A 16989-nucleotide genomic window follows, 5' to 3' on the forward strand; every position below is an offset into this window, starting at 1 on the left:
TTTCTCCATTTGAGTCCATTTTCTATTCGTATTCAATACCACCAAATAATTAGATGACCTTTGAAAACAGTTCAAGTTATATTTAGAAAGGAGTGACCCAAAGCTTATAAGATAGAAATGACTGAATGATTTTAGCTATGTCATTACTTCTTATAGTTTATTAAACAAAATTGTACAGTCTGAAGAAAGATTAGCATGACACAATAGCAATTAGAGGGAAAAAAATGAAACAGAAATTCAATGGGCTCCAAGTCAAAGGCAGAATCTGATGGCTGGCTAAGGCCACGCAGGAAGACAAAAAGTAAAGCCTACCAAGTCAGGCGCTACAGTGACAGATTTGCCTACATCAATTAACTTCAATTTCACAACAACTTGGAGAAGGTGTGTTACTGTCCCATGCGCTGCTGAGTAGACTGAGACTCAAAGGGATTAATGAAGGCCACAGAGGCTGTAATGAAAAGGTTTTTAACTAGGTTAAGTATTAATTAATGGTGATGATGTCTGTGTTGTTTGTGGTGATGGAGGAAGGTGTGTGTGTGTGTGTGTGTGTGCGCGCGCGCGCGCGCGCGCACAGAAGTGTTCCTTTTATTTTTTATTTTTTTTCATGTTTATTTACTTATTTTGAGAGAAACCAAGAGCACACATGTGTGCAGACAGGGGAGGGACAGAAAGGGAGGGAAAGAAAGAATCCCAAGAAGGCTCCTCCCTGTCAGTGCAGAGGCTGACTCAGGGCTTGATCTCACAAACCATGACACTATGACTGAGCCAAAATCAAGAGTCAGATACTTAACCAAATCAACTACCCAGGTGCCCCAGAAGGTGCTCCTTTTAAAACAATCCACAGTAAGATGCCCTTATGTAGAGTTGCCCTAGTTTCAATAAAACAGTATATTAGTATAAAACCAATGAAACAGACGTTTTAGCATTCCCAAAGGTTAGAAATAAAAAGCTGATGCCTCTAGATTAAAAAAAAAATTCCTCTGTCATTAGGATTCATAATTTAGTCTTTTCTACGTAGAAACTGAGCCAGCGTATCACTGGGGTATACCTACCTTACCTGAGTTAAGAAACAAAGAATATCCAACTGGGTACCTGGCTGGCTCAGTCAGTAGGGCATGTGACCTTTAATCTCGGGGTTGTTAAGTTCAAGCCCCACATTAGGCATGGAGCCTACTTAAAAAATAAACAAAAAAAAGAATATCCAACTGATGGGCTAGGAGGAATAGCACTGACACAGCCAGCTACAAATCAAGTCCAGCATTTAGATAACAGCCCACATGTCTTCAGAATGTTTACTTCAGGTGTAATAGGCCTTTATGTACTAAAATAGACACAGTTTGGGTTAGCGTTTTGTTATAGCTTTATGTGAGGTTGGTTTAAAAATAACCTCATATTCGTATGCTGAAAAAGAAAAAAAAAAAAAGAGCAGGCATAAAATGATTTGGCTTTAGGACCACAGCATGCTAGGTTCTGATAACAAATCTGCTGAAATTAAGTGGAGCCTGGGCAGATACACAGCCTGTTAGGCAGTTAGTTACTATGGGGGAGATGACCCCATCCCTTCTGACTTTACCTTCTTCATAACACCTGCTACAGTCTGAAATAATCTCAATTATTTTGAGTTACTTGTTTATTCTCTCCTCGTCACTGGAATGCAAATTACGCAGGAGCCACAGCCTGGCTGTCTTGTTCAGCACCAAATAAATTGACTATTGATTCCCTCAAGTTGACAAGGTAGTGCTTTGTCCCAGAGGTATCCATCCCAGCCAAATGTCTCACCTCTCCCTGGGAAATCCATTGCTACAAGTAATTTACATGTTTATGTGATATTTTGCTTGTTTGGTTTTACACTCACTGTAAGACATTCAAAAGTCTTTGAGTTTTCCTTCATTAAAACAAAAAAAAAAAAAAAAAAACCAAACCAAAACAAAACAAAACAAAAAACCCAAAGAACACCATAAAAGCAAGGACTTCATTGGTGTATGCCTAGTGACTAGAACAGTGCCTGATGCAAAATAAGCCTTTGATAGATAATGTGGAATAAATGAAGAGTAATTATGAATGCGCTTGGCAAAGAGTAAGCATTCAATATACATTATTAATCAAATGACTATGGGCAAACAAATTTTTGAAACAGAGGTGACGTTTTCTATTGGCAGGTTTTGCACTTTGTTATTTGCTAATCAAAGCAAAGTCAACAAGGAGTTTACTAGGCACGCTTCCTTCTGGTACCAAATGGCACAAAGGGTATAGAAAATGTACTTGATCGAGGTCAAAGTTTTCCGTTCAGGGTCCAGCACAAGTTGATAATTCAAAGGTCTTTGAAGTGAGTGGCCTATACTATCAAAAGGAAACAACAGCCAAGTATGATATAAAGGAGTGGATTTTAAATACAGATCTGGGACAGAATTCAGTTTAAGGAACGTAAAGATCCACGAGGTTATTAAATAATTAAGAAATCAGGGACTGAACGCTAGGCTTTCCACTCTAGACTGGGCAAGATTTTGTTAGCTAAAGGATATTTCTCTTCAATGCTTAGAAAATATCTGCTAGAGCCCAGGAAAGCAGCCTGGGGCTGACAGCATTTGGCTTGTGTACTGAGGGGGTCTGAGCCTCAGATTGCAAGAAGCTGTAAGGAGCCACAGGCATGGTAGCGGGTATTGCCATGAAGAGTACAATGCCCTAAGGAAGCCAGACACATGATGAAAAAAATTGAAGCGCCTCGATCCCCTAACGTTCTCTTTCAACAGCAGGTAAACAGGATTCGGAGAAACTAGGAAAGTGGGTAGGTTCTTGATCTGCATAGTTTGCCATCATAATTCATGGCCTGTGTAAGAGCCACAGTTGAATCTACGAGGAGGTAATTCTGAAATCAGCAAAGCATACTGGAACCAGACCACACATTGAAAGGTATGAATTAATGAGATCCCCGTAAGTTTTTCAAAAGGATCAGGAGGAGGTCAAATTAACTAACGAGCTAAACCATACGACTACATATCATTAACACAAACGGACCAGCTGATATCAGAAAAGCACACAACACTTAGCTTTTTACAAGCGAGAGCAAAGCCACTGCTAACACATTCGCTCCTTCATGGCGCATGGTTTGGTGAAGGGAGGGAGGCCATTTCGGTCCCCACTCGTGCCCTCGGCCAGGTGCCACTGTGCACGGCACAGGGGCAACATCCTACGTGAAAGCTCCATGTCGGGAGAGTGGCTGTGAACGCAGATAATGGAAAAAATAATACATATTTAAACCACACACCCAACTCCTAGGGAAGCTTAAAGCGATCAATCTTTTTTAAATAAGAAAGAAACTAAGTCAATAGCATCTGAGCAACAGATGAGAATTCAAGCAAAATCTGTTGGCTAATGGTAACAGCTTTTGTGTTCTTTGCTGTTGAAAGTGTGCATGTAGCAGCAACTCCAATATGCTCGCAAACTCAGACGCAAAAGGCTATGGAAAACAGTTGCTATTTTTACACTGGAGATAAAATCAAACACCACCTTTCAGATCTTAATTTTGCTAAAACAGGAGAAGGAAACAAAGCGGAGTTGCTAGATGTCGAAAGGATCTAGGGCCTGTGATTTCCAGCACAGGCCAATATGGCGTCTATTGGGCAACACAAAGAATAGCTGTCTCTGAATTATGGGCAACGGGGCCTGAACGTGCCAAATCAAAGCATCTGAAACGAAACACAGAGCTAAGGCTTGATTTAGGAATATTCTAGAAAATGGGATATGTGAAGTTCGAACAGTTTTTATATGTATAGCCTACTTTAGTTAAATCGTTACGGTTTTTTTCTTTAACACCTTAGATTAAAGAGGAAATTGTTTCCTTATAAATGAGTACGATATTGTAGAAGTAGTAATAGTAATTATAACAACTGTATTAGTTTTCTATTGATGCTGTAAAAAGAATTTCTAAGAACTTAGTGGCTTAAACAATAGAAATGGGCTGAAATTAAGGATTTGGCAGGCTACGTTCCTTTCTGGAGGCTTTCCACTCCTCTGTCCTTCCCAACTTCTAGAGGCTGCCCTCATTCCGTGGCTCATGGCCACCTCCCTCCAAATCAAAGCCAGCAATGTTGCATTCCTCTGTACCTTCCTTCCATAGCCACACCTTCTACTTTTAAGGCTCCATGTAATCACCGTGGGCCATTGGGGGAAATCCAGGATAAGCACCTTTATCTTAAGGTCAGCTGGTCAGCAACCTTAATTCCATCTGCATCGTGATTTGCCTTTGTCATGCAACATAACATTCACAGGTATCAGGGTTTGGGACATGGACATCTTTAGGTGGCCATTATTCTGCTTACCACAATAATTAACATTTATTGAATGTGTATGTCTTGCCAGGTGCCATTCTAAGCATGTTACGTGTAACCAAACCAATATAATTCTCATCATAATGGTATATTCTAATTCTCATTTTTCAGATGAGGAAACTGAGGCACAGAGATTAAATAATGTGCCCAATGCTACCTAGAAAGAGAAGTAGAAAGGCCGGGACTGAATTTAGCATTCCCCATGCAGAGCCTGCACTGTTAACCTCTGAGCTCCATAAATAAATTCAAAGGCAATTCTCTCTATATATTTGTATTGTGTGTGTCATTATTATCAGGATGCTTAAAGCATAGCCCTCAAATTCTGGCAATCATAATAATTACCTGGAAAAAGGGCAAGTTTAACATTCAAAATGTCAACTGGAAAGACAGAGTCTATAGAGACCACCAGGAAAAACAAACCAATGCCTACTGAGAAATTTGTCCCCCCGTGTCAGTATTATCTGCATCGCCTAAATGTGACGTTGCAATTTCAAGATCTCTCTCTCTCTCTCTTTCCATATTTATATATATATATAATAACAGATTATATTTATGTTCATGTGTTATATATGAATAACAGACATGGAACGGAACTTGCGTTTCTGTCTGAAATTTCAGTTGAAAAACCCCAAACTGAAAACATCTGATGACAAATGCCACCCAGCATTCTTGACAGAGAAATCTCCTAGGGGCTTAATAAGAAGTAGCCAGCATCACCTCTCACCTCTCACCTTTAGCCCATGGAAAAGTAGACCCTGAGAGAGGGATTTTCTGTGATGGAGAATTACAGGAATACAGAAAGTAATGCAAAGGGGTGTCTCCCCCTCACACCCCCAATAAAATAAATAAGAAGGCTGCAAGAACACCCCTGAGAGAATGTGAAGGCTGTAGAGGAGACGGCAATCCCCCTTCCTACCTGTTTGCTTGAGACCTGCAAACATTTACTGACCCGCTCCCTTCCCCATGCATGAGAGCTTGCAAGGGTTTGGGACGTGGCTGTCGAGCTAGGGAGGCACAAAATGGGGCTCGGCTCTGCCATAGAGAAGTCTGAACGTGCCAGGCTGGTTGGGGCATCCCTACGGCAGGATGAGGAGAGAGGGGAGCAACGAGAAGAGGCTGTGTTTCTATCTTTGGGGGGGGGGGGCAAGAGCTCAGCAATTCCAGCGAGCCAAGTGGATGCTGCAGAAGGAGGGTTAGGCTACAGCCATCTCGAACTGTCACCATCACAGTCTCTCCGCCAGGGGTGGGGGGAAGGAGACCTCCGGGTGTGCTGTGTGAGGTCAGAGATGAAGGGCCAGAGGGTCTCAGGAGGTCAGTGGGAAATGTATCTCCTAGGTAGCGGCAATAAGGAACTCCTGAAAAATCTACAAAAATAGCCCACAAAGGCCCCCGTCAGCAGATTATGCCAGATCCAGACACCTGTTTGAGCACAACTCCACCACTATTTTAATAAGGCCCTTCCTTCCCTCCCCGCTGGGTCCACAGACTGAGAAGCAGGAGAAGGTGGAATCTACCACCACATCGTGGGGCCCCTCCTTGGGGTTGAGGCTTGAGGGGCAGGGCCGGGAAGTTTCGAGAACATTAGACTGGCATTTTAGACCCTGACGCAGAGGCAGTTTTAATCCCCAAAGCGACCAGAAAGCCATCGGTTGGAGTGACGTCATCAAATTGTGGACACTCTGTCAGTGTCAACAAAGCAGATCTGGGAGCAGCTGTAGGAGAAGAGACAACGTGCTTTTCTGACTGTGCCCTGCTGAGCCATGCCCGTTGGACAGGCTGGCTGCATACAGAATCTCGTGCCCCAGCCCCGCTGAGTTGGGAGAGTGTGTACGCTCGCCTCACTGTGAAAAGGAACACAGTAAGACTCAGGGCGACATGTGAAGCCCAGCGGCTTGTGTGAGGAGGGTCACGGACCAAGAACAGGCTCATCTGACTTCAGATCCAGTGACATGTCCACTGACCACAGGGCTTCCATGGCTCAGAGCCGATGCACCCGCAGGCCCGGCCACGCACACACCTACCACTACGCGGCAGGTGAGGGCGGTTCAGTACCCTGTGTTCTCTAACACCGAGCAGGTGTTGTAGAGGCAGCAGCTGGGGACTTCCTCGCCTCTTGCTTTCCCTGTACGGATGGAAGAGGCGTTCAATTTACCCGCATAACGCTTTGGTACCAAGGACCGCGGGCACTGCCTGTATCTCTACCAGGCATTAGCCTTCCTTTCACAACAAATTTGTAACAGCCTCCTGTCATCACCACGAGCTTCCGGAGCCACCCAAGAAGGCTCCTTCTGCTTCTGCAGAAAAGGAACAAGCACATTCGCAATTCAGATTTTTCCCATTTGGCTAAAAAGGAGGGAAAGCCTGACTTTTTCCTGGGTGCACACAGATGAGCGATCTCACCAGGAGAAGCCAGAAAGCAAAAGAATCCTGTGGTGCTTTCACAGCGAGTCCATACCTCAGCATGGCACCAAATCCTTTCTTCTTTATTTTCCTTTCAGGATCTCCGTTTTCCTCTTTCAGCTTTTTCTCCTTGACTTTCATTTTGCCTTTTTCCTTCTTCTTCTCCTTCTCTTTTGGTTTTTTGATTTTCCTGGCTTTATTTTCCACGTCCTCTAGCTCAGAGCTCCCCTGAGGGGCAGCTTCACAATTCAGAGCTCCTTGGCCGGAGCGAGAGCTCTTATCAGACAGACCGTCTGTACGGAGAGAAAAATCAATACACATGGTCAGGGGCACTTTCCGTTAGTATATCAAGAAAAGTTCAAATGTAAAATGCAGAAGAATGAATAAGGCCTTCCAGAGTTCTACCCTTCCACGTGGCTACGTGTATCCTTTGAAGAGACAACTGCCGAAATCTGGTTACTTCGAGCAAGGTTTGATGTTGGGAGTGGGGACCAATTGGTGGTTTGGCCGGTGGTATGAAAGGTCTGATATGTGGTAAAACACTAATATCTCTGAAAGCCAGCTTGTTAACCATGATCGGCTCAGAAAGCCCATATGCTGGGAAACAAACAGGGCGAGTGTATTTCCAGGAGAGGTTTCTGAGCACAAATGTAACCTAACTGCTTCTGCCCAATTAATGCAGTCAGTCCTCAGGTTGATGCTGCTTCTAATGACTTCAATAAGAATGTCAAGAAATGCATACTTACTGCTCCTACCCTAAGGGTAAATGACAGTTGGTCCTTGTAAGAAGGTGAAGGAGAACATTTCTTTAGCATATTTGCACTGTCAAATAAATTGCATATTGTGTTACCCAATTCCATGTTCGTTAAGCCAAAGGGCAAAACACATCAGGAAAATGAATTACTTTTAATATCAAAAATATAATTGTGATCCCTAAATCATTTTTCTTCGTAGTTAAGCATACATTCTTGCCCATGATTCGTGGATAATACTGAGATGCAGAAACCCGGGAAGGAAGCATTTTGTCCTACCAGCTTCTAACTCTTCGGGTCCATCGTAGGATTTGTCAATGGCTGCTCTGAAGCTCTCATTGCAGCCACGGCCACGAACCATGTGTGGCCGGGGTCTGTGGAAGGGAAGTTCATTCTTCCTGACCTCAGCGACCGCGGTCTGTAGACTCTCCAAGGAACTGGACTTTTTCAACCCCAGAGTTGGACCGAAATCTTTGCTCGGAGATTCTGGAAAAGAAAAGGCAAAAAGTCACCCTTTCCCAAATGAGACAGTGTGGCGTAGTGGGAAAGTCTGTTGTTCCAAAAATATTTGTTTGAGCATCTTACAAAAGGGGGTGTTGAGTACGTAGGGTTGGGGCTTAAACCCCAGGTGTGCCAACTTTTTTGTGACTTGGAACAAGTGGTTTGAGTTCTTGGAGCCTTACTTTCCTTTTCTATAAAGTTGTGGTGAGATTTAACACGATGATATATATTAAATAAATGTGCATATGTGCATATATGCAGACATACACAGATATATATGAGTTTGAAAGATTCCAGCAGTATCTGGAGACTATATGTATGAGACTGTGTGTATATGTGCACACACACACACACACACACACACGCAGGGCATCTGAGATGACGAGCGCTTCTCACAGTACACATCCCAAATGTTCCCTACATTCTAGCTTTTATTATTTCCACCACTATTTTTATGATTATTGAGTAATATACTGCAAGGAAATCAAAGAGCATTGAAGTGATTGTAATTTTTGTGATTAAACACTTTACTCTAGTGGCTATTAATGTATCATGAAGGCAATTTATTTAGTCAATAAATAAATAAAGCAAAGCAAGAAAGAAAACAACTTGTCTGTGTCAATGCTTATTGTTCCAAATTGTCTTTCTATTTGGGTATCTAGAAAAGAAGTAATATTTAAATATAATATACAAGTCCAAAAAGAAAAAAAAAAAACTAAGTGAATTTTAGTAGCTTGTTTTCCGATATACAATATTTTTCATTTACACTGGCTCTCCCTGCATACCTGCCCCCTTTCACTCATGCCGTGACCTCCATCCCCAGCCACAGCCAGGCTTCTGGTTGTCTACGGCAGGATTAGGCTATCTAAATACCAGCAGCACAAAGATTATTTTAAAGATGGAAGGAATTCTATCAGGGCCCTTTTCCACCAGGGCTAAAGCTCATGATCCTCTCCAGTTATGAACATTATTACCACACAGAGGCTACATTTGCATTTCTGGGAATGAACTACTTTGCAGTATTTCAATAGATGCAGATGGAGAATGCTTTAAGGATTAGGTACATAAAAGTACCTAACTCAATGCCTAAAACAGAGTAGGGCTCAATAAGCCACACCGTCTTTTCTTACTATCATCACTATTTTTGCTTCTCCTATGGCCGCTACCATGAACGCTGCTGCCAGTTTAACCCAGTGTTAAGCAAAACAAGGAATACTGCAGTGCAGCAAAGGCCTAATGCACACACGCACACACACAGAGCTACATAATAATACACTCTTTTGCATATGTTCTGAATATGTTATAAGTAATCAGAATGATGACAATAATTCTAATAGCTAATTGCACAGCATGCTTAGTCCTGTTCTAAGTGCTTTACCTGCATTACCTCACTACGGTCCTTACAGTAGCGCTGCTTTCCCATTTTACAGATGAGGAAACTCATGCCCAGAGAAGTGAAATGACTGGTATAAAGTTACACACTCCATATGCGTCAGAACTGGGAATTGTCCTCAGGCAGTCTAACTTCAGCATTTCTGCTCTGTACTGCCTACAGATACACTTGGCCTCTGCCTTCTACTTGATTAGAGTCAAGCTACTGACACTGGCCCACAGAGTCCTCATCTCTAGAATAAGAGCATTAGTCTAGATTTGCCCTGATAAGATTAGTCAAGCAGGCAAACACAAAGACCAGATGTTGTTTTTACAGTTTTGCCGTTAGCTTACAGGAGGCGATTTTGCACCTTGAACAATATACATGATGACAACAAACACTGCATTTTACAGGCAACAGTGTATCTTTAATCAACCCAACAGAGATGAGATCAAGTGAAAAAAAAAAGTACCAGAAATTTCAGGAACAAATTTCAGATGCTACTTGTGAGTCATAAATACTGAGAACATGTTACTACTAAATCCAGAAAGAGGCATATTTCTAATATTCTCAGGAAGGAAGGTAAGTTGAAGAAACAGAAATTGGATAAGATCATTTTTGACAAGAAAACAAAAGGCAACATAGAGGTTTGGGGTATTGAAGCAACAGTAAAAGCTTTGGAGTTTACAGGAAATATTTTACACCATCAAGCCCTGGGGAAGTCTGACATGAAGTTTGGTGAAAACAAGAAGATGAAGAACATTATCTGAGAAAGCTTAGTTCCTCTGTCAACAGTAGTAACCATCTTTTATTTATTAATTGCCATTCAGGAGATTATATTAGAGCCCAAACTGTAAGTATTCACGTCAACCTTTAGCAATAAATTCTAGAGAACATGAAAGTGAATAAATCATCTAAGATATAAGGCACACTATCTAAAAGCAGCTCGGCAAGAAGTCATATTTGAGGAGAAACAAATACATTGTTACTCATTCTAAGCAAACTGAACATTAAGGATTCATGGATTTTGCAGGATTAATAGAGCCAGCAATTAATTCACCCTACAAAAATAAACAGAAGCCACAAATCAGAAGTACCAACTGATGTTGGCCACAATTACACCTAGCTTTACTGGATGTAGTATGTAGTAAAATTAAAAGCAAAAAGTGATGAGTTCTAGGTTGTAAATGTGGGCTCAAGGGTTTTGAGGCTTGGAAAAAGTGTTTACATTTATTCCTGGGGAGTCAACAGGATGTAGCAGGGGCAGACTGATACGAGAGAGGAACATCTGAAATCAGGAGAGTCTTTGCAAGGACTCCCAGGGGGCACTGAACTGATTTTCCAAGTGAAAGGAGACTCTGACGTGGGACTTGAGCAGGGTCTCACATCTCCTTTAGGTGTCCCAGGGCTTCCGACAGAAGCTCAAGGTTATATTACTGGTTGTGGGAAGGATTATTATGTCAGTTGATGGTTATCAGCACCAAATTCCAACAAAACACTTGGAATAAAGTACCCTACCATGCAAAGATTGTATGGAGTGCAATAAACAGTCACATTCAATTCCTCTTCCCTTATTCTTACCCTCGCCCATTCAAATGTAGGTTGACACTACCTAGGAAATTCTATAGCTTTTAGAATGGGAAGACTCACTGCCTATTTTTAGCCTAACCAGTGGCACGAATTACATTTTTTTCTAGGCTCCCATTAAAAGTAGAGGTCTCTCTGAAAGGGTAGTATAAAGTGATTAATCAAATTCAAAACCTCAGTTACCCTGGCCCATTGCAGTCATCCCCAAATATGATGACTCCTTATATTTTCTTCTGTAGTCGATGTGATACTGGCCGTGGTTGATTTTAAACAATTATCTGAGAGAGTGATCTATGAATACCATATGTTATCAGTCTCAGAGTGGGGGGACTCTGTCCAAATTTGAGCATTTACTTGTTCCATTTCGAGCATCTACAGAACTAATCTTAATATGACTCTTCAGTGAATGATTTCCAGGCCAACCTCACTTACTTGCGAATGCCAAGGAATAAATCTTCCTTCAAACTTTATTAGCAAAGCTTTATTATTTTAACTTCTGACTTCTATATCCAGTGACCACATTCTCTGCGATCCAGATAAACGTGTCTTTCTGTCAGAAACACGAACTTGATATATACAAACTTCTTTAAACAAATGACACTACAGTTATCTAGAATGTTAAAAGAGGGATCTTACATGGCGAACATTATTCTCAAGGTGGTGTAATACAAATATGCTGGAAGTTCCATGTGCCAAATTTTTCCTGAAAATAAAAGCCTCAAAGAGATACCTCACTGACATTGGTTTTAAAAGATGTTAAAGTACTTTCGAAGATTCATCTGTTCCCAAATGAAGGAAGGATTGGCTTCACTGAGGCCCAGAAGCTTTCCCCACAAAGAGTAGAGGGAAATTTCAGGATCTTGTCTTTTGGTCCCACCAATCCTTAGACATAGCCACCATTCCCTGTCATCCAGAAAACCGCAGTATTATAGAGAGAATGGACACACACAAGACTAAAGATTTAAAGGGGTTGTGCCACTCTTTCTCCCACAGGCATGGAACAGGTGGCATGAAAGCTACTGTCTGGGTCAACAGGTGCCATTATAGAACAGATCCTTAACACACTGAGAAACCACTACTCCCAGCATTCTAGGTAGCAAGTCCCATGTCAGCATATTACAAAACAGAAAGTCCTTCCTAAACGATTGTTTGGATATGGACCTCCGTTTCTCTGACTCAGTCTTGGATTCCTGCTCCTGCCCTATGGCTGCAGACTGCTGTTGTTTCCCTACAGGGAGGTGATTAGGATAACAGAGAATAAAAATCTAGAGCATTGTTAACAGTGAGTGATTAAGAGGGGAAGTCATGAAACAGCCCCCCACCCCCTACTCTGCCACCTATTTCCTGAGTTATTAACCTCAGTGCCTCAGTTTCCTTATCTGTAAAAATAGGGTAGGACAAGCGTGGAGGAGTATCTGGCACATAGTATGCGCTCACAAAGCAGTAGTGATAATTATCGTCACTGTTACTTCTGTGCCACATGTGAACATCTGAGTAAGTGAAGGCCCACACAATTCATTTGGTTCGGTCTACCATTGCATTCTTCAATAAAACCATAAAGCCATTCCTGCAGCAGAAAGGTGAAAAAGGCTTCATAAAGAAATAATGTCATTCCTTTTTTATTCCAAAGTTGAACTGATTTTTCAAACAGCTCCTTACATTTTTTTTTTTTTTTCATTTGAAATAAGGTATATGCACCCATCTGTTCCTCGCAGATAGAGGCTGTCATTGGGAGGACTGCAAGTGGAGTGTTGGTTGCCCTTTCCTTAAGGCTATAATCATTTAATTAGTCTGAGATTTCATTGGCAATATTTGAACTTCCCATTCTAGCATTAAAATCTTGCAATAAAAGAATGCCTTAATCCAGAAGACCAGTAATTGGATCTTCCATTATTGATGAAATTTCTTCCAATACATTCTTATTAGAACATAAGAAATTATTTGGGGTAAGGTACTCACTTTCAGATGCATGGCAAGTTTTTCTCCCAGCTAGAGCTTTATAATTAATAAATACTTATGATAAATTAAAAATAAATAATGTATTAATTTGCACATTTCAATAACATCAATGGCCCTCAAGGCACTTAGTGAAAGTTAATTAAGTTATTGCCCCTCCCTCTAAAATAAAGGAATTGTGCCCAGTAGTAAATTGGGGATCAAAATGATTGCAGTGCTATTCAGGGGTCACAGCGTGAAACTTAAGAAGGCCGGGAATTCGGCAAGATAGCTTACTTTCATTATCAATTTGGCATTGCTGTATTATGAGCAATGAACTTGGGCAAATACAACGGAAATGCTTTACTTGCTTCATGGGGAGTTGTGATGTGAAATTAATAGCCTTAAAACTGTTTGAATGAAAAATTATTATAAATTCCAAGTAGGAAGTCACAACACCACTTTATGTTCCAATATATCCCGCTTTGTCTTTTTATTTTAGATTACACTTAACTGAAAATTTTGTATATTTGATTTTTTTGTTGTTGTTTCCCTAGAGGCAAAATGTCTTATGTGCTTTAATAGATATCATTGCAAATCCATTAGCTTAGAAAAAAAGTTCCCCATAATATCCAAATGTAGAATTTCCCAAATTATGTTATCTGTGCTAACTGTGTCCATAATGGGCCTAATTACCTTCTTGCCTATCTCAGTATTCCAAATATTGATCATCATTCCAAGCTTATCGCTGTGCCCTGCTTCCTATTCATTACCATAGGGCATAATGTAATCTGGCTTATACATTATCTTCTGTCATTTGGGTCTCAGTTCTTTTACTGGCAATTTCTAAGTTCTCAGGAGCAGAGATTTTTCTTTTAAGTCTCGTAAATCCCAGGGTCTTTTATCATTTCTTGAAATTCATGTCAAATGTTCAATAATGAACTTCTCATTAAGATTCATACATTTGCATAATCTCTCCTACTCTGTCTCCAAACATTGTCTATTTTAAAGTGAAAATATCTAGAGAAAATATGGGAAGATTAGGTGAACAAATACAACACACGCTTTGATGATGAGTGTGGGCAGGGCCCTCTCAAAGTCTTCGAATCTTTGCCAAGTGTTGCTATATATGTTAATTTTCACTAAAAGTTCCTTCTTTTAGAAACTGATGGTCAAAATCTTATGCCCTATTTTGGTTCCTTTCCTGGACTCAAATTATGAGTAACAAATGTGAAGGGCAGTGAATTTATTGCACCAAAAACATTCTTATGACAGTTTTTCCACTTATTGTCTATCTTGTAGATAAGAAAATGGACTCTGTGGTTCAATTTCCTGGTTAGATTATTTTTTTTAAGTTTTTTACATGTTTTATTTTAATTTTGAGAGAGACAGAGAGTGAATAGGGGGAGGGGCAAAGGGAGAGGGAGACCCAGAATCCGAAGCAGGCTCCAGGCTCTGAGCTGTCAGCACAGAGCCTGACGCGGGGCTCAAACCCATGAACCGTGAGATCATGACCTGAGCTGAAGTCGGGCACTTAACCGACTGAGACCCCCAGGTGCCCCATGGGTAGATTATTTTTTAAAAAATATATAGCCATATTTCTGGGCAGATTCTGTTGAGGCAACTAAAGAACTGAGACAAACCCACTCCCAATAGTGTGGTTTGTTGTGATCTCTTGCTTTCTCTCTTATCTCGCTTATTAGGAAAATTCTTACTTGATTAAAACAACTTAAAATTGGCATTTAAGACAATAATGAATTTAAAAAATACATAAATACCACTGGTCTCCAAAATGAACATGGCTATAAAGGAAACAAAACAAAACTATTTTTATTATTTAACAGAAAAAAAAAAAGACCTATTTGAGGGTCCAATAAACTGTCTAAAACGGCAAGCTTTTCCACCTGTGAAATAGGATCAATACAATCGATAAATGCCACCTATCATTTTCTTAGTCCTGTTGACTTTGTATCCTCAGCACAGGGAAGTACTACATAAATATTTGCTGTAGGGATAAGTGAAGGTGAAAGTGAAGGGTGGTTACAGCACACAGATGCCCCTTTTCTCCAGTGCCGTGAGTAGTGACATGTTACCTGGAGAAACATAAGTCACAGTTGCCTACCTTCCTCAAAGCGCTCACACAGCTTCCTGTTCTTTGTTCATAGGGCCCTTAGGTTCTTTGGTGTCACTTTCAAGGGTTTAATAATGTCTGTCCTACCCATAATTGTTCATTCATCATCTCTATGTTTTGCCTTTCTTTTTATACTAGTCATTCCCTCTGCTTAACTTCTCTCTTTGTAATATTAACCTTTTATGCCATTCCCACCTCCGTAAGTGCACTTTAAATAGTCTTGTTTTTTTACCCACTACCAAGAACACACCCTTAAATGTCTTCTGGCTTCTCCTTGCATACATTGCTAACAGGCTTTTCACTCTGAACACAAACTGCTTCTATGGTTCCACTCTCTCCCCTCCCCCTCCTTTCCTTTTATCATTTACTCTTTGTATGGCTTGCTTCAACAGCACATCTTTATTCTGCTTGTGATTGTTGAGTGGTTTATATCTTACATGGGTGTATACTATAGTACTCTCAAAATAAAGTATAATACAAAGAATTCTAGTAAGTCTCTTTAAAACCATTAGCGTAACTAAAAGGTCAAACTAATTGATTTCTTGAAGACATACAAAGATGGTTTTATATGCTATAATGTAAATTGAGTACCTGTATTTTTTTAGGGTCAAACATTATTTTCGTGCTTTTGCTTTACTATTTCTCCCTTTTTTTATAGCTGACTGTACTTAAAAAAAAAAAAAAACTTCAAATTCCCAGTTACTAAGTTATTTATAGAACTGATAGAAAGTGTGTTTTTCAGTTCGGTGTCAATCCGAATAACAATCTCTCTATGGATATATTTTAAGCAAGATTTCAATCTAATGTTAAAATGTCAAGCCAAAATTAAATCAGCTATCCATGAGTGTTTACTGAGTGTTTTTTATGGCTCAGAACTGTGCTTGGTCCTAAGGGTAATAGAAGATAAGTGTAATAGTAACTAATACTTCCTTGTTGCTTTATAATTTACAAAGTTCTCTCCTGTACAACATGAGATTGTATCATATACACAATTGATCTTGCCCAAATTCACTTGTACATTCATGTCCAGAGAGAGCTAGAAAGAAGAAGAAGGGTGAGAGGGCAGGTTAAAATAACCTATGTAATGAGAGCAATTTCACTCACCATTCATCTCAGTGAGAGTAGGCTCTGGAATGAGTATATCTCAGAGAGGGCAGGAGTTTGGAGAAATGAACTGTTTCCTGTGAGTCCCTGCTTTTATTTATTTTTTACCATGGGTAAACATTATATTATTTTTTATTGAGATATAATTGACATAGAACATTGTGGAAGTTTCAGGGGTGAAAATGATGCTTTGATACACATATACATTATAAAATGATTACCACAATAAGGTTCATTCTCACCCTACATAATTACCGTTTTTTTGTGTGTGGTGAGAACATTTAACATCTATTCTCTTAGCAACTTTCAAGTACATAATACAGAACTGTTAACTATAGTCTCTATGCCACGGCATGGAGTTCTGTTCTCAGAACTTATTCTTCTAATAATTGGAAGTATGTACCCTCTGAGCAATATTTCTCACTTCTCTCATCCCTAGGCTCCTGGAAATCACCATTCTGTTCTCTGATTCTATGAATTTAGCTTCTTATGATTCCACGTATAGTGAGATCATATAGTACTTGCCTTTCTCTCATTGACTTATTTCAAGTTAGCCCTCAAAGTCCATCCATATTGTAGAAAATGGCAGGATTTCCATCTTTTTCTTTATAGCTGGATAATATTCCATTCTGTATACATACTGCATTTCCTTTATCCAATCATTCACTGATGGCCACTTGGGTTGTTTCCATGTATTGGTCATCATGAATAATGCTGCAATGGACAAAGGAGTGCAGATACCTCTTCAAAATAGTGACTTCATTTCTTCAGATAGATATCCATAAGTGGCTTGCTGGATCACATAGTAGCTCTATTTTTAATTTTTTGAGGAATCTCCATACTGTTTTCCATAGTGGCTGTACCAATTAATATTTCCAC

At 40.2% G+C, this 16989-nt stretch overlaps 1 protein-coding gene across 3 annotated transcripts in view; it reads right to left on the reverse strand.

Moving 5' to 3' along the window:
• The window catches only part of PARD3B (par-3 family cell polarity regulator beta), a 1005179-nt gene that overhangs the window by 287265 nt on the left and 700925 nt on the right, over positions 1-16989 (reverse strand). For all 3 annotated transcript variants that reach the window (XM_049615864.1, XM_049615867.1, XM_049615866.1), the window contains 2 exons: positions 7760-7966; positions 6784-7021 (listed from right to left, as the gene is read on the reverse strand). In XM_049615864.1, coding sequence (XP_049471821.1) covers positions 6784-7021; positions 7760-7966 — 445 coding nt within the window. The remainder of the gene's footprint in view (positions 1-6783; positions 7022-7759; positions 7967-16989) is intronic.

The sequence above is a fragment of the Panthera uncia genome (assembly GCF_023721935.1).
Source record: "Panthera uncia isolate 11264 chromosome C1 unlocalized genomic scaffold, Puncia_PCG_1.0 HiC_scaffold_3, whole genome shotgun sequence".
NCBI lineage: Eukaryota > Metazoa > Chordata > Mammalia > Carnivora > Felidae > Panthera > Panthera uncia.